Source organism: Coregonus lavaretus, assembly GCF_964263955.1.
Source record: "Coregonus lavaretus genome assembly, chromosome: 26".
Taxonomy (NCBI): domain Eukaryota; kingdom Metazoa; phylum Chordata; class Actinopteri; order Salmoniformes; family Salmonidae; genus Coregonus; species Coregonus lavaretus.
Window position 1 is genome coordinate 13,410,161 of NC_140013.1, and position 21,700 is coordinate 13,431,860.

Genomic DNA, 21,700 nt, shown 5'->3' on the forward strand with positions numbered 1-21,700 from the left:
TGGGCTGTAAAGAATGACGTCATTACGCCGTGCTTGGTTTGTTTACTGCGTGCGTGGGGAGGGTGTGAGTGACACCGATTTAATCCCTCAAACGTCGTTGCTAGTCGATTCAACAGATGCAAACAACGTTCACTTTACGGTACCTGATATGATCGACACTATACAGGCATATGTCAACCTAAATGATAAAATGCGGATGACATTAGCTGTAAAAACTGCGGATATTAAATCGTTCAGGATCTAGCTAGCCAGAGTAACGTTAACAGCTGTGTTGTTATCGTTAGTTTACGTCGCAGTACCGAGGAGTGGCTAGCTGGCTAGTTTGCCAGCTGGTGATGGTGAAACAGGAGGAGCGGTGTGAATGTAATACATTGATCATTAGCTAGCTGGCTAGATTATTACATTAGCTAGTCGTTCGCTATCAACTGTTCTGTTGTTGTGAATGATAAATTACAACTGAGTTCTCTAGTCTAGTTAGTTAGCTGGGTCGGTTTGCCATTCATTGCTATTATTGTCATCCAACGTGTCAATAAGTGCATTTTGGTCGTTTTGATCGACATACACTTGCTCAGCTAGCACAGCTATTGTTGACAAATCGCAAGGAAATGGTTTTGAGGAGCTGTTGTAAATTTGGCCCAGTTTTAGTCTGGTTCCGACTTGGTTATGTGGCCCTGTTGTGGTTATGTGTGACCCACTTGCGGTGCGCACGGGCAGAAACTAAAACGGTGGTCCAAAAAGATGCAGAATTTGATGTTACCTACAACGATACGGTTACGAGTGACAACCAAACCATCTACGCCTTCAATCACACCGTCTCCCGAAACAAGGTGAGTAAATAGTTCAGGTCACAAATCCCACTTTGTTCTTCGATCCTGCTTGTGCACAGACGGTATGGCGTTTGTTGCTGCCTATTGCTAACACACCTGTTTCAACTAATCATGTTAGTACTGGGCTGGAATTAAACCTGCGCATTCGGTCCCCAGTACTAGGATTGAAGAACACTGAACTACTGTCTTGTTATGAGCAGCTTAATTTGGTTTTATAGTAAATTAGGATTGCAAAAAGTTATCAATACAAAATTTGAGTGTGCAGGTGTATGTACTGTATGTCGTTTTACTTAGATACAGTGAGTTTCTCTAACCCTCTCCCCCTCTCTCTCCCTGCCCTGGTAGACGGAGGGGGTCCGTGTGACTGTGGACGTACTGTCGGAGGGGGCAGAGAGCAGTCCCATCCTGTTTGTGGTCAGACAGAAGCAGGCCGTGCTGTCCTTCCAGGTCCCCCTCATACTGCGTGGACTGTGAGTAGCCTACCCTGCTGGCACACCTGGAGCGCGTTCAGTAGTGCACAATGTTGTGGAACGTTCAGACAGAAGCAATATGTTATGTAGAACAAACATGCATCTCTGACATGTAGAATAAGGACTCCAGTCGGCTCTATACAGGACATTTCTATCTGCAACGTTCCACAATGTTGTGCCCTACTGAACGCAGCCCTGGCACATCCTGGTCCTGTCCCTGTATTATGTCACCACACCATTTTATTATGTCAATATATATTAATATGCACCTGGGCATATTAATCTAGAGTGGAGGGGAAGCGTGATACGTGGTTATGCTTTGGTATTAAATTGTTCAGTCAAAGAAAACAACAGAAACCAACAGGCCATACAGTTGTGTAGCCTAGTTCTAGATGTTGTAGAGGTTTTGTTTCTCCTTGGGTGTGTTTTTGCTATGCTTCTCTTCATTATGTAGGCTAGATTTATTGACTTAGTCACGGGTTGAAGATACAATGAGCTCCAAAAGTATTGGGACAGTGACACATTTTTTGTTTGTTTTGGCTCTGTACTCCAGCACTTTGGATTTGAAATGATACATGAAGTGCAGACTGTCAGCTTTAATTTGAGGGTATTTTCATCCATATCAGGTGAACAGTTTGACAGCACTTTTTGTACATAGCCCCCCCATTTTAGGGGACCAAAAGTATTGGGACAAATTCACTTATTCAGTATTCATTCAGGATTATTCGTAATCATGGTAGCATTCACATTAATGTAGAAGTGTTTAGAAACATATTATATTCTTAAAAGTGACTTCAAAATGACACTACATTATTTACCATTCATTTCTATTGGGCACAAAATAATCTGCAACACAAACAGCAAATGCATCCAACAAGTTTGTAGAGTCACAAGCTTGATGTAATCATTGTGTGCTATGAATATGAGAACAAATACTACAGTTTTGACTACTTTAATACATTAGTGAATTTGTCCCAATACTTTTGGTCCCCTAAAATGGGGGGACTATGTACAAAAAGTGCTGTAATTTCTAAACGGTTCACCCAATATGGATGAAAATATTAAAGCTGACAGTCTGCGCTTTAACCACATAGTCATTGTATCATTTCCAAAGTGCTGGAGTACTGAGCCAAAACAAAACAAATGTGTCACTGTCCCAATACTTTTGGAGATCACTGTATTATAAACAGTACAGAGAGATGTGCAGTAGAAGTACTGAATGTGTTAACTGAAGAGAGTGATGGCAGGGCAATAAGACATGCAAAGAAAAATAAAACCGCAAATCCTCTATCTGGCGGTTAGGAGTGTTGGGCCAGTAACCGAAAGGTTGCTGTTCGAATCCCCGAGCCGACAAGGTAAAATCTGTAATTCTGCCCTTGAGCAAGGCAATTAACCCTAATTGCTCCAGGGTTGCCGTCAATAATGGCTGATCCCTGGCCGTGACGCCACTCTCCGAGGGTGGGATATGCAAAAAACACATTACCAATTCACACCTGTACAGGTTACCCACTTGAACATACAGTGAAACAGGACTATATAAGCACTCCCTAATTATTATATAATATAAGTGTTTAGCCTGCATGCAGAACCTACCTGTTGGATCAGTGTATAATTTGTTTTATTATACAGTAGGCAAGGGTTTCCCAAACTCGGTCCTCATGACCCCAAGGGGTGCACATTTTGGTTTTTGATCATTTGAATCAGCTGTGTAGTGTTAGGGCAAAAACCAAAACGTGCACCCCTTGGGGTCCCGAGGACCGAGTTTGGGAAACGCTACAGTAGCCTGTCTTTCATGGCTTAACATAATCCATGGACTTGCGCAATACCAGAACACCTGTGTCAGGTGGTAACGCCATCTAGTTGAGAGTGAGTCATTGTTGAACCTTGAGCTTTCACTTCCACATAAACATAAAGCATAGGCCTAATTTCCTATAGACACAAGCCATAATCATAAATAAATAAATTACAGTACTAGCTAGGTTGTTGTGGTTTGGGAAGTTGCAGACTGTGGGTTTTTCTGTCATTAGCACACAGTTTTTTGTGGGACTGTAGTTGACACAACAGGCCAATTCAATTCCTTTCTCAGCAGTGGTTTTTCTTGTCATCCTGTTCTTATCATAATTCTTGCATCATAGGCACTGTTATGAGCTGTCTGCAATGGTCATGGTTGTTTAGTTCAACCTTAAAATGGCTTAGGCTACGTAATATGAAATGGCACCCTATTTTCCCTATGGACCCTGCTCAAAAGTAGTGCAATTATGGCACTACATAGCGATTAGAGTGCAATTTTGGACATGACCTAGTCTAATACAGGCCTTTTATGTTCTATGAGCTCAAGTTTGTCATCATGATTTGCATATTGAGCTACCTTCTTGGCCAGGTCTCCCTTATAAAAGAGGTCTTCTGACCTCAATGGGACTTCCTGGATGAATAAAAATGAATACAGAAATGAGTGGAGAAGTGATATCTCTTTGCCCTCCCCCCTCCCTGCCACAGGTACCAGAGGAAGTACCCCTATGCCCATGTTGGCCGAACGCTGTGCCAGCCCCCCACCCGCACCCTCACCGAGACCCAGTACTTCTTTGTGGACGTATCCACTCTTTCCAGCTTGGGCACCCAGTACCAGCTGAGGATCAGCCGCGTGGACAGCTTCACCCTGCAGTGAGTCATCTTCATCAGGGATCATTACCCTCATGCTAGCTAGCTGAGCGAATACATGATACCTGATATCTGGTTGTGGAGCTGCATCCCTTACACAGTCTCCCACAGCAGTACATATTCAATACTCTGAGTCATCATAGTTTATATCACTATTATGCTACTGTGCAGAGCTGGTCTAATTTGCATTGAATACTGCCTTCTTGCCTACACACAATCGTGACTGCCTATTTCTACAGCAAGCCAAGACACACCCTGTGTAGCAGCATCACTCATAGAGTAGGGATGGTGTACTGTATGTGTGACCTGACTGGCTAATGTTGTTGTTGAGTGTTTCCTGTCATCTTGTCTTCTTAATTACAGTACAGACAAAAAGTTCAGCTTCACTGCCTCACCGTCCCAACCCCAGGTAAGAAACATAGTCACTCACACCCATACACACGTGTGTACATAAGCACACAGCATATTTCCCGTAAAACCCTTATACTGCACGTGACCATGAGAGGTGTGTGTGGGTGGAGAAGACGATTGGGTACTACCTCTTTAGAGTGCCTAAGTCTAAAAGCCAGGGCCAAGAAGGGGATTAAATAATGAATGTGTTTGCGTGATCTGTTGAGGTGTTGCATAACAGAGATGGAGAGAAAGAGACAGGAGAAAATGTACACTACCAGCCAAAAGTTTGGACACACCTACTCATTCAAGGGGTTTTCTTTATGTTTACTATTTTCTACATCGTACAATAGTAGTGAAGACATCAAAACTATATTATGAAATAACACATATGGAATCATGTAGTAACCAAAAAAGTGTTAAACAAATCAAAATATATTTTAGATTCTTCAAAGTAGCCACCCTTTGCCTTGATGACAGCTTTGCACACTCTTGGCATTCTCTCAACCAGCTTCATGAGGTAGTCACCTGGAATGCATTTCAATTAACAGGTGTGCCTTGTTAAAAGTTAATTTGTGGAATTTATTTCCTTATTAATGCGTTTTAGCCAATCAGTTGTGTTGTGACAAGGTAGGGGGGTATACAGAATATAGCCCTATTTGGTAAAAGACCAAGTCCATATTATTGCAAGAACAGCTCAAATAAGCAAAGAGAAATTACAGTCCATCATTACTTTAAGACATGAAGGTCCATCAATACAGAACATTTCAAGAACTTTGAACGTTTCTTCAAGTGCAGTCGCAAAAACCATCAAGCGCTATGATGAAACTGGCTCTCATGAGGACTGCCACAGGAAAGGAAGACCCAGAGTTACCTCTGCTGCAGAGGATAAGTTCATTCGAGTTACCAGCCACAGAAATTGCAGCCCAAATAAATGCTTCACAGAGTTGAAGTAACAGACACATCTCAACATCAACTGTTCAGAGGAGAATCAGGCCTTCATGGTTGAATTGCTGCAAAGAAACCACTACTAAAGGACACCAATAAGAAGAAGAGACTTGCTTGGGCCAAGAAACACGAGCAATGGACATTAGACCGGTGGGATTTTACCCTTTGGTCTACAGTCCAAATTGGAGATTCTTGGTTCCAACCGCTGTGTCTTTGTGAGACGCAGTGTGGGTGAACGGATGATCTCCGCATGTGTAGTTCCCATCGTGAAGCATGGAGGAGGGATGGTGTGGGGGTGCTTTGCTGGTGAATTCAAGGCACACTTAACCAGAATGCCTACCACAGCATTCTGCAGCAATACACCATCCCATCTGGTTTGGGCTTAGTGGGACTATCATTTGTTTTTCAACAGGACAATGACACAACACACCTCCAGGCTGTGTAAGGGCTATTTTACCAAGAAGGAGAGTGATGGAGTGCTGCATCAGATGACCTGGCCTCAACAATCACCCGACCTCAACCCAATGAAGATGGTTTGGGATGAGTTGGACCGCAGAGTGAAGGAAAAGCAGCCAACAAGTGCTCAGCATATTCCAGGTGAAGCTGGTTGAGAGAATGCCAAGAGTGTGCAAAGCTGTCATCAAGGCAAAGGGTGGCTACTTTGAAGAATCTCTTTGTGTAACACTTTTTTGGTTACTACATGATTCCATATGTGTTATTTCATAGTTTTGATGTCTTCACTATTATTCTACAATGTAGAAAATAGTAAAAATAAAGAAAAACCCTTGAATGAGTAGGTGTGTCCAAACTTTTGACTGGTACTGTGTATTGTTACATCATACATTTTGTGTACACACATGTTGTGCGTTTTGTATTCTATGCAAGATTTGTCTTTCAAAACGGTAGCTCTATCAACATAATAGAATAGTATTGTTAGGAAGTATGCTTGAAAAAGAAAATTATTTAAAAAATTATATTTTTATTTCACTCTGCTGAAATGTGACCTTTTTTATTATAACTCTCAATTTTTCTCTCTCAGTACTTCAAATATGTGTTCCCTGACGGAGTGGACACGGTCATCGTGAAGGTCAACTCTGAGATGACCTTCCCATGCTCTGTCATGTCTATCCAGGACATCCAGGTAAACTAACTTGACCATACCTGTTCATTAGGCACCGGAGATGGGACCAAGTCACTATTATTCGAGTCACAAGCAAGTCACAAGGTCCGAGTCTCAAGTCGAGTCCCAAGTAGAACGGGTCAAGACTCGAGTCAAGTCCAAGTCGTGCATTCTAAGAGCAAGTCGAGTCATATGTTTTCAAGTCAAGTAAAAAACAAAATCTATGAAAAAACTAAATCTATGCATGCAACGACTTGTTCATCTAGAAATCTTTGTCTATTTATCGAGGCTACAGGACAGCCCTTTTCATTATTTTGTCTACAACTCATTTGATGAGCCTATGTAATTGTAAAATGGGGACCTTGTAGCAGTCGTAAGGGCATGAACTCAGCATAAGGCAAGGCAGGTTGACGTGCTCAGAGTGTAGAATTATTTACAGGTCTTGGTGATCCAATGGTGAAAGTGCCATATCATACAAAATGTATAAGTAGATTTACCAAATATACATTGGCAATAGCCCAAAAGAAATAGCCTCTGTATCAGGCTTAACCTGTCCTATCTGAATGGACACAGGTAGGGGGCAAGACTGTACAGCCTCCCCTTGAGAAACCAAATCGAATCTATCTTAACAGGATCTCAAACAGGTAGGCCTGCATAAATAATATAAGCACTTGGCCCCCAGGTCCATACAATTACCCAATTTGGCAATTACAACCTATAAACTGGCTCTACAATGTAAAAGGCAGTTTCCACATCCATTGTTACATTGGTACATTTCTCTTAATCAGACTTAATGATATTTCAACACCATGCATACATGGGACAATCATTTTATCTTATTCAACGTTCTCTTAAGCATGGAGCGGAGGCCACGTAGCCTATTTCTATGGGCACTGAGGCGCACGCTCCTATTACACACAATCAGAATGACAGAGACTAATGGTGCTTTCAAGACGACTGGGAACTCTGAAAAATACGAGGTCAAATCATGACATCAGTGATCTTCAGGTCGGAAAGTCGGAGCTCTAGAAAGAGGCCTGAGTTCCCGAGATGGAATTCCAAGTTGGATGACCGTTCAAAACGATTTTTCCCACTCTGAGCTCGTTTTTTCCAAGTTCCCAGTTGTCTTGAACGCACTGAAATCAGAAGTCAGAGATTTCCGAGTTCACATTTGTTTTGAACGCGGCAATAGGATACAGACACGGAACTCCGACATAACCAGGGAAATATGAACAAAGGAAACCATACATTGAATTAAATAAACAGAACTTCTACCTCATGAGTCTTGTGAATGTTCATGTGCACAATAAACATCCCGCCACTCAGAGAGTAAGAACTGGTTGGCTAAATGAAATGGTATCGCAGTCCTATCAAACATGAAACGAAATGTACAGGGATAGAATTATGAAACGCTAGCAATTATTGTAGTATTAGATGGAATATAGATTTACCACCGGGCTTATGCATTTTAAACGTGTGAAAGCAACAGCAAACATTTCAACAAGAGAAAAAAAGCACTCTGGTGCGTCCTCACAGCAGTAATAATTCATTTTAACAACAAATTCCAAATGCGAGCTTCATAAGCAAATTATGAATTTCAAGCAAGTGTTACATACCAAAAGACCTTTAGGCCTATGTTAGTAATTGTTGCCCCATTGCTGATGAGCTTGCAAAGTAAACGGTTCATATTCTTGATCACCAAACAATTTTTGGAGCCTCATTTATTTATTATGGCAATCCTCTTCCTACAGTTTGACGTTTGTGCTGCACCCGATCCTATAGCTTGTACAGCAAATCAGCAATCTGTTCGCTAGCTCACCCGACCTGTGTTGATTGACAGTTTGCTGGTCCAATCAGAGTGCCGAGTGTGCGTTTCACTAGCCAATCTGTTGCAGTTTTTTTTTGCAAGGGCGATGCTGCGGGTACTGTCTCTGGCTGCGTGTGGAATAATCAACGTAGACTCTGTGCCACAAAATGAGTGACAGATAAAACATTACAAAACCTGGCCAGATAAATTCAAGTCATCAATCTCAAGTCAAAGTCGAGTCCCGAGACTTGAGGCTCCAAGTCAAGTCTCAAGTTATTTTATTTTCTATCGAGTCTCAAGTCATCATGTGACTTGAGTCCACAACTCTGTAAGACACCAATTGGAAGTAAGCAAACTGAAACGGGGCGGGACTGTTGAGAAACGCTAAAATAAACACTTGTTTTAGTTTTCTGTTGCAAAACGTTTTGCTATGGTGTACCCTAATGAATACTGCCATGACCTTACTTCTACCTGCATCCTCTGACCTCACATGACATCACCGAGCTGTGGTCCATCAGCCTATTGTCTCCAATGGCTAGCCTCCGATTCACCACACAAGGGCAGTGTTGAGTTCATTCTGAGCAACCCATCAACCACTAGACAGCTGTGAATTAACTTGTGAAATGCACTGGTTTTACCCTAAAGCAGCTTAAAGCTGTGAAAGAGGCATTACTAAAACGCAATGTAAAGCTCTGTCTGGTGTGTAATCAGCTCACATGGGGGGTCTTTGAAATGTAGGCCAATATAGAAATCTGCATTGCACTCACTTGATGGGGAGTGCAGAGGCGCGCCTGTTGCCGTGGCAACCACATTAGCCATGGCTGCTCCTGTTCTTCTCTCAGGCAGACACACACACCGACAGACACTCGTTCCTCTCTGATTGCTAAATTCTGTGTTTTACCTTATCATCAGTGCCCAGTGTATGACTTGGATAACAACGTGGCCTTCATTGGAATGTATCAAACCATGACCAAGACAGCTGCCATCACTGTCCAGGTAAAATACACATACACACACACACACACACTGGAGAGATCAGGTAAACACACACACACACACTGGAGAGATCAGGTAATTGATTATTATTATTATTTTTTACCACTCACTTGCCACAATGGACAACCATTTAATCTACTCTCTCTCTCTCTCTCTCTCTTGTTCCCCCTCTCCCCTTTTCTCCTCTTGTGGCTCTCAGAGGAAGGACTTCCCTAGTAACAGTTTCTATGTGGTGGTGGTGGTGAAGACTGAGGACGAGGCATGTGGGGGTCCCCTGCGCTTCTACCCCCTCCGTCCAGATGAACTCATCGATGCCGGCAACCGCAGTAAAACTCTGGACGTGGTTGTCTCGCCCGCTATCAACTGTGAGTAACTCAGCCTGGCAGGCCAAAGGACTTCAGCTGCATCAAACAGTACATAATTCCCAATGTAGCAGAGAGAAATGTTAATGTCTGACTCTCTCTCTTTCTATTTGTCTCTATTTCTCTCGAACACCTCTCTCTCTCTCTCTTCCTTTCTCCCTCCCTCTTTCCCCTCTCTCCTTCGTCTCTCTCTTCCTCTCTCCTTCCTTTCTCCCTCTTCCCCTCTCTCTATCCCTGTATCCCCCCCCCTCTCCCTCTATCTCACTCTATCTCCCCTCTCTCCGTCTCAGCGGATGTGTACGTGATGGGCATGCTATTCTGCCTGGGCATCTTCCTGTCCTTCTACCTGCTCACCTTCCTGGTGGCCTGTGTGGAGAACAAGAGGTCTGTCGATCGCTTCACTGTCGTATACAGTAAGTACATTATTTCATACACTGTCATATAGAGGCTTTGGAACTCAAGTGTCTCTCTCTGGGTCTTTTCTCTGGTCAGGATGCACAGGAGGAGGGAGGGGCTTCTGAACCCAGCGGACATGTCGCCCGCGGAGACAGGTATCCCAGCAACCCACTACAATGGCACACTCCATTGTATCAGAGAGGTGTACAATGAAGAGGGGAGAGAACTATCTCTGTAACTCCGTATTTAAGATTGAAAATGAGCTTAATATGGATGCATACCATTAACAGTTGCCCCATAAGATGAAGGATTACTGTGTATTGAATTTGTCTATCGCTTTCTCCCCATGCTACTCTTTGGCTCAGCCTCTCTACTGGGTAAGAATGGAGTTGGAGTAATGAGATATTGCCTGTGACAGAACTTCTCTCACTGTTTCACACTACTTATTACCCTTTGTGCACGCTATATAAATTATTGCACCCATCTCACAGTCATTATCACCAGTATGATGTCATCCAGTGGAGGGATGACAGCTTTTCATCTGGGTGGATGAGGAATCATCATCATCATCATGCATGTCTAATGAATGACCTTCACCACTGTTGGGGTCAATTTCGAATTCAGGAAGTGATTTCAATTTAAAATATGGAAAAACATTTGAAATAAATATATTCTCCTTCTCAGTTTATTGAGAAGTCATTGAAAATAGAACCCCCTTTTTCAATTATTGAATTGGAATTTCAGTTGACTTCCTGAGTTGCCTGACTTAACAGCATTGTCCAGTGCAGTCACAAACACGTGTCATGGTGTGGGATGACTATATGGTCAAACTGTGACCATGGCCATGCATTGGATGATATGATGGTTACGGTGGTTTGGTTCCAATTGGAGTCTGACTGAAATGGACTTATTTTTCAATAGTCACTCTTTATCTCACATTGGACTCACACCCTAGGGTACTGATTAGCACCCTTGCATTAACCCTTGCCTCACTTTTCAACCTTGCCTCTGAACCCACAGGGCATGGTGTGTCCTCTAGCTAACCAGTCATCTAGATGCTGTGGTAGGGTGTAGACTACTGACTGCTATGGTGGCATATGTTTGGGGTGTGTGTGTTTGTGACATTATCTCTACCTGTTACCACAGGAAAGCCAGGTGTGACTCCAGTCTCCCCTTATGAATACGGCTCCTTTGGTGAGTGTGTGTGCTCATTTTCTTTATAAGTGTGACGATGTTTGAAATGTTTTGAGTGAAATATTGACAATCAATGTAGCTAACTGAGGATGACGGGGCTTTCACTGTTATAGTTCTGTTGTGTGTCTCATTCCTTTGTTTCTGCACATGAGTCTCCTTCCCTACTTCCCACAAATCTAAAAGCATTTGATTGGGGGAGTCATGGACTAGTTGCACTTTTCACCATATTTCTTTTACCAGTCATTTCCTTGAAATCAGTGAAGGGAAGTGAATACTTCGGGAGGAAGGAGAGATAATTGGGGCATAGCCAAAGTGAATACTTACACCAGTTCAAACACTCTTTAATGTTGTTTCCCTCTGGTATTGTTTCTACAGCGGACAACGCCAGCACGTTGAGCTCAGAGGCCATCACAGACAGCATAGCATCAGATGGCAACTACGGATACATGGGTATGGAGAAGGATGACCAAATACACACATATTTACACATACACTCTTATACTGTACACACATATGTGCAAATACACACAATGGGGTCAACATGGCACAAAATCTGTCTTCAAGTTATGTTGCACAGCATTTCACCACCAAACTGGCCCTTGATTGGAGGGCTGCAGAGTGCTCTTGTTTCTTATTGGTTTATCTGTGTTTGTTTATCAGGACAGGAGACTTTGAAACGCAGACCATTCCTAACTGCCATCCACCACGTAGCCATCCGCATTGGTGACACTCACTGCCTTAATCAGCCATCCAATCGCATCCCTTCACTGTATAAATCAGCACCATGTCAATCACTTAGGAATGTGTTCAAGATCTATACGCCTTTTGATGTAATTTAATGATCTGATGACCACAGATGGAGACCAAAACGATCACATATGGTCAACAATCATGTTTGACTGTATGCAGAGATAATGATGGAATGTCAAGAATGATTTCAATGATACATTTTGTGATTATCAGGAATGTAATTGGCCAGAATCACCAATCTATTGAATATGTCCCAAATCTTTACAAAAAACTCCAAGCCGTAAAACCAACAAAAACTATAAAATCGAGAAATATAACCCTCAGTCACTGACATACTGTAAACTTAGTTACTGTTTCGTCTCTCTCGCTTTCTCTCCCCCGTCTCTGTCTCCCCCGTCTCTGTCTCCCCCGTCTCTGTCTCCCCATCTCTCTCTCTCCCTCTCTGTCTCCCCCGTCTCTGTCTCTGTCTGTCTCCCCCTCTCTCCGTCTCTCAGAGCGTTCGTTGGAGAGTGTTACGGGTCGTAGTCGTCAGGAGTCTCTGAGCTCAATAGAGGAGGATGACTATGACACGTTGGCCGACATCGACTCGGACAAGAACATCGTCCGCACCAAGGTCTGACCCGCCCCTCCTCCACCCCCCCTCTACCTCTCCTCCCCTGTGCATCACTCAATATTATACTCATCTTCTGTTGTTTTTCCCTCCCAATGAAACTCTTGTGGTCGCTTGTCCTTTTGCAGAAGTACCTGTGTGTGTCGGACCTCGCTCGCAAGGACAAGAGGGTTCTGAGTAAAAAGTACCAAATCTACTTCTGGTGAGTGGGACTGAGAGTTACCTCAAAACCTGTACATCAATGCTGGGGCTATAACCCTATGGCATCCTCCACTCTATCAGTACTCTAGTCAAATGCATGATAACAATTAGCTAGTCATCAGTTGCTTCTTTGGATAGGGTGTAGGTTTGTTTTGTATCAGTCGGATTGTACAGTAATTATACAACTATCAGTGTCATGGCAGTTAATGTCAGTGTTCCTCTCCTCAGGAATATTGCCACCATAGGTGTGTTCTACGCCCTCCCTGTCATCCAGCTGGTCATCACTTATCAAACGGTATTGTGTGCTACCCTCACTCACACTCCACAACTGCAGATTTACCACATTATTACAGAGTTATAACGAGTGCATTTGTAGTGTGTAAAGGAATTGCCTTCGAGTGAGTAGATATGACTGTAGAATCCACACATGGTGGGTGGGTAGTGCATTGTTGTTGTTGACGACATGTTCCTCTCTCCTCCAGGTTGTCAACGTGACAGGAAATCAGGACATCTGCTACTACAACTTCCTGTGTGCACACCCCCTGGGGAATCTGAGGTGTGTGTGTGTGTGTATCATAAGGAAAAACGCATATGGGTGTGCATGTAATGTATGACTTGTATCATTCATGACATCCATTCTCTACCCTCTGGTGTGCAGTGCCTTCAACAACATACTGAGTAACCTTGGTTACGTGATGCTGGGCCTCCTCTTCCTGCTCATCGTGCTGCAGAGAGACATCATCCACAGCAGAGCGCTGGACCGCAACGACCTCAACGCGCTGGTGAGAGATCAAACTGAGATGGTGCTTTTGTTTAGAGATATTTTGGGGGGTATTTTGTAGTTTTTTTATTTTGATTGACAGGTGTAGATTAGAGTATGTGATAGGTAGCAAGATGACAGGGGTACAGTACAGAGCGTGAGTGGCGGAACTGGGGATTGAACTGCTGCCTCCAGGGGCAATATGTGGTCCAGGGGTGGTAGCACAACCTCTAAACTGACCCCTGGCACAGATAGTGTATTATAGCAGTGGGATGCACAATAGAACATGAAATGCATACACATTGGCATTTCCATGTATGGAATTCATATCACCACTCATGATGTTGACATGAGGGTTTTGTCCAATTGGTATTTCCTACACACTATGGAACGTTCAATACCAGTAACCAGGTTTCCATCCAAACTTTTTATGCGAGTAATGTACATGTCGTATAAAACATTTCACGACATGCCTGATGGAAACAGCAAATTTGTCGGTGAACTTCCCAAATATCGAAAAAACGAAATACGCTAGACAAGGTGAGTTTTGTGTAGGTAAAATTAATTATGCGAGAAATGGTGGTGGAAACTCCTTTATGCGCAAATATTGATAAAATAACCATCATATTGAAATAAAGTTGGGAGTCATGCAATGATATGTTGTGTGGTCCTCCCACTATGATTAGGGAAAGCATGCGGTTTAGTAGGCTACAGATGAAGTAAGTTATGAACTTCACAGGGTGGTGAAAGTGCACGGTGATGAGCTTGAGGCTCCTTTCCAATAAATATCTGATTCTGGTGACATGATGATTGATGCTTGGCTGCCGTTTGACAAATAAAAATGATTGCTCCTTTGTCCATAAAATCTAATGTAGGCTATGCCCGCACTGTATCTGCAAGCTGTTGGCTAGAGCGCTTGTGCCAAGACCATAGTGGGCACATTCGCAAATAACGCAACATTTTTAGTGACAAAACCGTCAGTAGAGTTAAATGCAATGGAAACCCATTTAACTTTATTCCGTACAGTGGGGGAAAAAAAGTATTTAGTCAGCCACCAATTGTGCAAGTTCTCCCACTTAAAAAGATGAGAGAGGCCTGTAATTTTCATCATAGGTACACGTCAACTATGACAGACAAAATGAGAATTTTTTTCTCCAGAAAATCACATTGTAGGATTTTTAATGAATTTATTTGCAAATTATGGTGGAAAATAAGTATTTGGTCAATAACAAAAGTTTATCAATACTTTGTTATATACCCTTTGTTGGCAATGACACAGGTCAAACGTTTTCTGTAAGTCTTCACAAGGTTTTCACACACTGTTGCTGGTATTTTGGCCCATTCCTCCATGCAGATCTCCTCTAGAGCAGTGATGTTTTGGGGCTGTCGCTGGGCAACAGACTTTCAACTCCCTCCAAAGATTTTCTATGGGGTTGAGATCTGGAGACTGGCTAGGCCTCTCCAGGACTTTGAAATGCTTCTTACGAAGCCACTCCTTTGTTGCCCGGGCGGTGTGTTTGGGATCATTGTCATGCTGAAAGACCCAGCCACGTTTCATCTTCAATGCCCTTGCTGATGGAAGGAGGTTTTCACTCAAAATCTCACGATACATGGCCCCATTCATTCTTTCCTTTACACGGATCAGTCGTCCTGGTCCCTTTGCAGAAAAACAGCCCCAAAGCATGATGTTTCCACCGCCATGCTTCACAGTAGGTATGGTGTTCTTTGGATGCAACTCAGCATTCTTTGTCCTCCAAACACGACGAGTTGAGTTTTTACCAAAAAGTTCTATTTTGGTTTCATCTGACCATATGACATTCTCCCAATCCTCTTCTGGATCATCCAAATGCACTCTAGCAAACTTCAGACGGGCCTGGACATGTACTGGCTTAAGCAGGGGGACACGTCTGGCACTGCAGGATTTGAGTCCCTGGCGGCGTAGTGTGTTACTGATGGTAGGCTTTGTTACTTTGGTCCCAGCTCTCTACAGGTCATTCACTAGGTCCCCCCGTGTGGTTCTGGGATTTTTGCTCACCGTTCTTGTGATCATTTTGACCCCACAGGGTGAGATCTTGCGTGGAGCCCCAGATCGAGGGAGATTATCAGTGGTCTTGTATGTCTTCCATTTCCTAATAATTGCTCCCACAGTTGATTTCTTCAAACCAAGCTGCTTACCTATTGCAGATTCAGTCTTCCCAGCCTGGTGCAGGTCTACAATTTTGTTTCTGGTGTCCTTTGACAGCTCTTTGGTCTTGGCCATAGTGGAGTTTGGAGTGTGACTGTTTGAGGTTGTGGACAGGTGTCTTTTATACTGATAACAAGTTCAAACAGGTGCCATTAATACAGGTAATGAGTGGAGGACAGAGGAGCCTCTTAAAGAAGAAGTTACAGGTCTGTGAGAGCCAGAAATCTTGCTTGTTTGTAGGTGACCAAATACTTATTTTCCACCATAATTTGCAAATAAATTCATTAAAAATCCTACAATGTTATTTTCTGGAAAAAAAAATCTCAATTTGTCTGTCATAGTTGACGTGTACCTATGATGAAAATTACAGGCCTCTCTCATCTTTTTAAGTGGGAGAACCTGCACAATTGGTGGCTGACTAAATACTTTTTTTCCCCCACTGTACATGGGAATGTAACCGCAAAAGTTATTTTTATGTGTACTACATCATCAAAGAAAAAATACATGTCCACAAATCTGGTATGCTCCCAGGGTGAGTTAATCAGACGCACAATAAAGACAACGTTTCGATCAGAGTTGGATCTTTGTCAGGTCATACACCACTGTGAAACACACCTACTTAAATAACCTCTAGAGGCATGAACATTGGATGTGCATATTGTTCTCTTTTCACTACATCATCACATAGCCTTTTAGATTTTTAGAATATTTGCATGACAATCTGTCGCCAATTGGATGTAAACCTAGCTAGTGACAATTATATAATTTTGAGCCTCTGTTTCTCCCTCCCTGCCGGTCTCCAGGAGTGTGGCATCCCTAAGCACTTTGGGCTGTTCTACGCCATGGGCACAGCTCTGATGATGGAGGGACTGCTGAGTGCCTGCTACCACGTCTGCCCCAACTACACCAACTTCCAGTTCGGTAAGACTGAGAGACTAATGTCATGGTTGGATAATTGGGAGATCCTGAAGATACTGTAACACAGATCCTCAATAGATGGGTTTCTCAATCAGCCCCCAATCAGTCCCAGATCGGTTCATGTTGTCTTGCCAACTTAATTGCTGTGACTGCAAGACGGCACAAACAGATCTGGGACTCTGGCTACTTCACAATAACTGTACTGTAAGAAATATCATTAATGTCACCCTTTCCTACTCTGTCTCCCTGTCTGTCAGACACCTCCTTCATGTATATGATAGCTGGGCTCTGTGTGCTAAAGCTATACCAGAAGAGACACCCAGATATCAATGCCAGCGCTTACACTGCCTACGCCTGTCTGGCTGCTGTCATCTTCTTCTCTGTACTAGGAGTGGTGAGGGACTAGGGGCACGCACATATACACACCGAGACAGACAGAAACACAACAAACACCCAACAGTAGACTCTGACATACACAACCTATAGAATCATCATTCAGCAAGTGTCAAATTCCTGATGTATCCTGATGATGGCGGTGTGTGTGTGTTGTGTCCAGGTGTTTGGGAAGGGCAACATGGTGTTCTGGATCGTCTTCTCTGTCATCCACATCCTGGCCACCATGCTGCTCAGCACCCAGCTCTACTACATGGGCCGCTGGAGACTGGGTAAGGAGTCAATCAATCAATCACATTTATTTGTTATTTTTAAAAGCCCTTTTTACATTGGCAGTTGTCACAAAGTGCTTTACGGATACCCAGCCCAAAACCCCAAGAGAAGGCAATGCAGAAGTAGAAGCACAGTGGCTAGGAAAAACGACCTAGAAGGCAGGAACCTAGGAAGAAACCTAGGAGTAAGGGCTAGGAACAGTCCTGGGGTCAGGGTTAGCTTTTACCTTGTAACGTTACAGGGGCTATGGACAGGTGTCAGTCTATTCTATTTGTTTGTGTTTCAGATTCTGGCATCCTGCGCAGGATTGTGTATGTGATCTACACCGACTGTATCCGCCAGTGCAGTGGCCCCATGTATATTGTGAGTATACATCAGTGGAGAACTACTGCCCCCTCTCTTTGAAACTACGGAGGTTCAAGGCTGACTGCGGTACTGCAGGCATTGTTTGCATTGTTTGCATAAACAGGATCCCCCATTATAGTGAATGGAAAAATGGCAATCTTCGTGGTCAATCTTTGTGTAAAAAAAAAAATGTTGGGGAAGACAATCATGGTGCTAATAATTGCTTCTAATACACCCAGTATTACACAGTATGTCCTTGAACCAATTTGATTTTTTAAATCGCACACAGAATAAGTTATAAGGATAATTTAGTTGCTAATGGCTACCTGCAGCACTGAGCTAGGCTGCAACGTCACTTCCTGGAGTATATCAAACTGCGCATGTTATGTCTCCATGAGACGCCATCTTAACAGACTTCATTTGGCTTCAATACGCTATTGAGTCTTCACATAGGAATGAATGGTGTCATGTGATCGATGGCTTTGTCCATTCATATATACAGTCATTGGTATACTGTACATACACATACTGTATGGAGACTCACTCGAATGTCGCGAAAGATTCACAAATCCACAAGTAAACGTTTCTCTCCCACTCTCTCTCTCTCTGTCTCTGTGTGTGTCTTTGTGTGTGTGTGTGTTAGGACCGAATGGTTCTGCTGGTGATGGGAAACATAGTGAACTGGTCTCTGTGAGTATTTCCTTCATTCAATCACTATCTTATTCAGACTGGAATGCCTTTACTGCAGTGTTCTTTATATGTGACACATTTTTTGATTATTTTGTTTTCGGTCAGGTTTGCAGGGTACATTACAGATCTGATATCTTAATTTGATCACTCTGTTGTCGCAGAGAATTTTCCTGCGAAGCATGAAATGCTAATTGTAGTGTATTCGGGTGTAAAAAGGCTTCTAAAGTTTGTAATTTCCACTTTAAAATGTCAGACTTGATTTGCCCTAACGAAAAATGTATCAACCCATACAAAAATGTCCATTAATATAATCCACGTAATAATTCACATTTCCTGTTGCTGCAGGATAATTTTCCTGCTGTGAGAAACGGGGTCAAATTAAGATGGCAGATCTGTACATTGTTTGACATCATCATGCAGTGTTTTTTTTTAATCAAAGGTCTTTCACACCTACTTTTTAAGTGATTAATTTAAGTCCCTTTCTGTCAATGTGTTTTATTGTGACTCACTCAGCTTGATGAGACAAGGTATCCATTTACTCTGTATAATAGTCATTACTCACCCACAACCATGGGTGGAGAGTAGAGTAGACAACTCATCACTGACATACATTGTATTGTTGTGTTCTGTCTGTCCAGAGCTGCCTATGGGCTTCTAAAGACACCCAATGACTTTGCCTCTTACCTGCTGGCCATCGCCATCTGCAACCTGCTACTCTACTTTGCCTTCTATATCATCATGAAGGTGTGTGTGTGTGCTTGTTTATTCATTTTCTATGGACCAATCTCACTCAAAAAAGACATGCCACAATATATTTATTAATTCATTAACCCTGTAGAGTCTAAGCCCTGTCTAAGCTGTGGGAGGGGGTCTAAGCTAACATATGGAATTGTTTTAAGATTGTCATACCAAGAATCATTTAGCTATTTGATTTTGAATTTTAAGACCCCTTAAGGTAACAAAAAAATATATATTATTTTTTTGGGGGATGAAACGTTGAATTTGGCCTTACTGCTATTAGCCAATAGAAATGCATTGAATAACAGATTCACTACATGGAACAACAGATAGTCCCCCAAAAAATCTAAAGGAAGTTTGTTCTGAACTATATAAAAAAATAACATAAATATTTATCCCCATATCTTAGGCACTAAACTATCCCCATACTGTATATACTTCCATAAAACATTTTTCACTGGTACCGGGGGCAAAACCGGGAGCAAAACGGGGAACGCCATCGTGAGAGTCTCATCTTTCAATAGAGTGGTCATAATATGTTTGGACGCTACAGACGTTTTTGTAAGAAGACCGATTTTCGGGATGTCGTAATGGTCTGACTAACACCGCTCTAGCTCTGCCACCTTTCACTGCAGATGCGGAAGGGCGATATCACCCATGCAACAAAAAAAATATATCTCTAGCTAATTCAAACATTCTACTAAATGTGCTTTGTTTGATTGTTGACGTATTCTAACAGTATTGTATGTAGAAAGTGCACATCTGACACATGAAACAACATAGAACATGTTCTGGGTGTACAATAACAGATGATGTTGTGTTTCTGTGAATGTGTGTGTAGCTCCGCAGTGGTGAGAGGATCCAGTGCATGGCCATTGTGTGTATCCTCTTCACGGCCGTAGTGTGGGGCTTCGCTCTCTTCTTCTTCTTCCAGGGCCTCAGCACCTGGCAGGTCAGCACCGCACACACCTACTACACACACACACACAAACACACACACAGACCTTACAGATCACTGGCTTCTACCACAAGTCAGCCTTACACACCCCATGGCAGTGGTTTTCAAACCTCTCCTCGGGGACCCCCAGCCATTCCATGTATTCATACTGTTCCAGAGCCAGCACACCTGATTCAACTCGTCAACTTATAATCAAGCACTTGTCTGTGTAGGTAAGTTGAATCAGGTATGCTAGTTCAGGTCTACAACAAAATGGTGAAAGGTCTGGGGGTCCCCGAGGAGAGGTTTGGGAACCCCTGCCCCATGGGACTCATGGTATCTGTAGTACCACACTTGAAAACAAACATCACACACTACATGTTTACACATCACGTCATGGTCACATAATCCCAATTTACTGCTTTGTCCCCTCTCCCCCGCCGTAGAAAACCCCTGCCGAGTCCCGGGAACACAACCGTGATTGCATCGTGCTCTCCTTCTTCGACGACCACGACATCTGGCACTTCCTGTCCTCCATCGCCATGTTTGGTTCCTTCCTAGTGAGTGTGTGTGTGCCTCTGGGGAGGCCCATGTGACACTAATTTCATAGTATTATAAATTGGAGGGGAATACACAGATTTCACACCATGGACATGGTTCTTGCACACGTCATTCAGCAATAGAAAATCATGAGTGGCTGAGCTTTGATGAAGACCTCCCATTTCTGACCCATACATACCCAGATTGTAACATATTAGATAGTGACTGACTCCTCTGCTTTCTCTGCCAGGTTCTCCTCACCATGGATGATGACTTGGACGACGTCCAAAGAGACAAGATCTTTGTCTTCTGAGAAAGCAACTCTCTGGCTCTGCCTTAACGTCTCTCGCTGGCCAATAGTAACACAGTGGCAACTGAGACACCCAATGGCCTGTCTCCCTGACTGCAGGCGAGCTGGGCATCTCAGCCAATCAAAGAGCTGGGGAAGGACGGTGCGCCCTCCCCCGAGTTGGAATATGTATGGACACTTGGCGTGCCAATCAATGAGTCTGGTTCACCAGGACATGCTGACATTTCTCCTTACTGCCATCCAATATTACTGTGGTCGTTGTGTTTTCATATTGCTGATAAAAATCATGTTAACCGTTTTGAATTTAATTTATTTTATATTGCATCATTATTGACCTGCAACTCCATCAATGCATTTAAACTTGTATAGTCTGTGTATATATGATTGAGCATAAGTGTGTGTGTGGGAACACACTCCATGTCCAGTCTGTCGGTGGCCTTTAATGTTCTAATCATGTGCGTGGTCTGTATGTGTTTCTATGGCTGTCTGATACTGTATGCCGGATGGGAATTGATCTGTCCCTGAGAGATATCAATGATTGTATTTTAATTACTAACTACGTCCTTAGCTGGTGAGGAAAATATATTTTGCACTGTAGGATAATAACTTGGCACTGTGTGATGCAACAGTTACTGAATAAAGTTTGTGTCCACAATGATAAAGGTGTAGTCTTAGCATTAGTACAATCTGTCTCTAGGTTTTGCATTTTAAGTAACTGATAAGCAGGATGAACAGGAAATCCAGACTTGTAAGGACCTGGGTTGTGTTCATTAGACACCAAACGGAAGATAACTGACAATCAGGGAGGGACTACCTGAATTTTTGTTGCAAAAAGTTACAACACTTTCCGTTGGGTGTCCCAATGAATACAACCCTGGTGAT

The 21,700-nt window shown here is 43.0% G+C and overlaps 1 protein-coding gene across 4 annotated transcripts; it reads left to right on the forward strand.

Annotated features, from left to right (window-relative positions):
* Positions 1 to 67: 67 nt before the first annotated feature.
* LOC311101717 (SID1 transmembrane family member 2-like) lies at positions 68 to 21,428 on the forward strand. Of its 4 annotated transcripts, XM_084142882.1 has the most exons (26): positions 68 to 827; positions 1,173 to 1,297; positions 3,794 to 3,958; positions 4,319 to 4,364; positions 6,333 to 6,434; positions 9,133 to 9,216; positions 9,416 to 9,581; positions 9,869 to 9,962; positions 10,071 to 10,129; positions 11,121 to 11,168; positions 11,544 to 11,618; positions 11,829 to 11,891; positions 12,413 to 12,531; positions 12,657 to 12,730; positions 12,958 to 13,024; positions 13,212 to 13,285; positions 13,388 to 13,511; positions 16,478 to 16,595; positions 16,850 to 16,986; positions 17,149 to 17,257; positions 17,545 to 17,621; positions 18,247 to 18,293; positions 18,932 to 19,037; positions 19,873 to 19,983; positions 20,415 to 20,528; positions 20,759 to 21,428. In XM_084142882.1, the coding sequence occupies exons 1-26, from the start codon at positions 606 to 608 to the stop codon at positions 20,819 to 20,821; spliced, it is 2,589 nt and encodes an 862-aa protein (XP_083999008.1). In that variant the 5' UTR covers positions 68 to 605; the 3' UTR covers positions 20,822 to 21,428. The 4 variants fall into 4 exon arrangements, with proteins under 4 accessions (XP_083999008.1, XP_083999007.1, XP_083999009.1 ...); XM_084142881.1 differs by having other exon boundaries at positions 11,544 to 11,891; XM_084142883.1 differs by lacking the exon at positions 11,829 to 11,891.
* Positions 21,429 to 21,700: the final 272 nt, after the last annotated feature.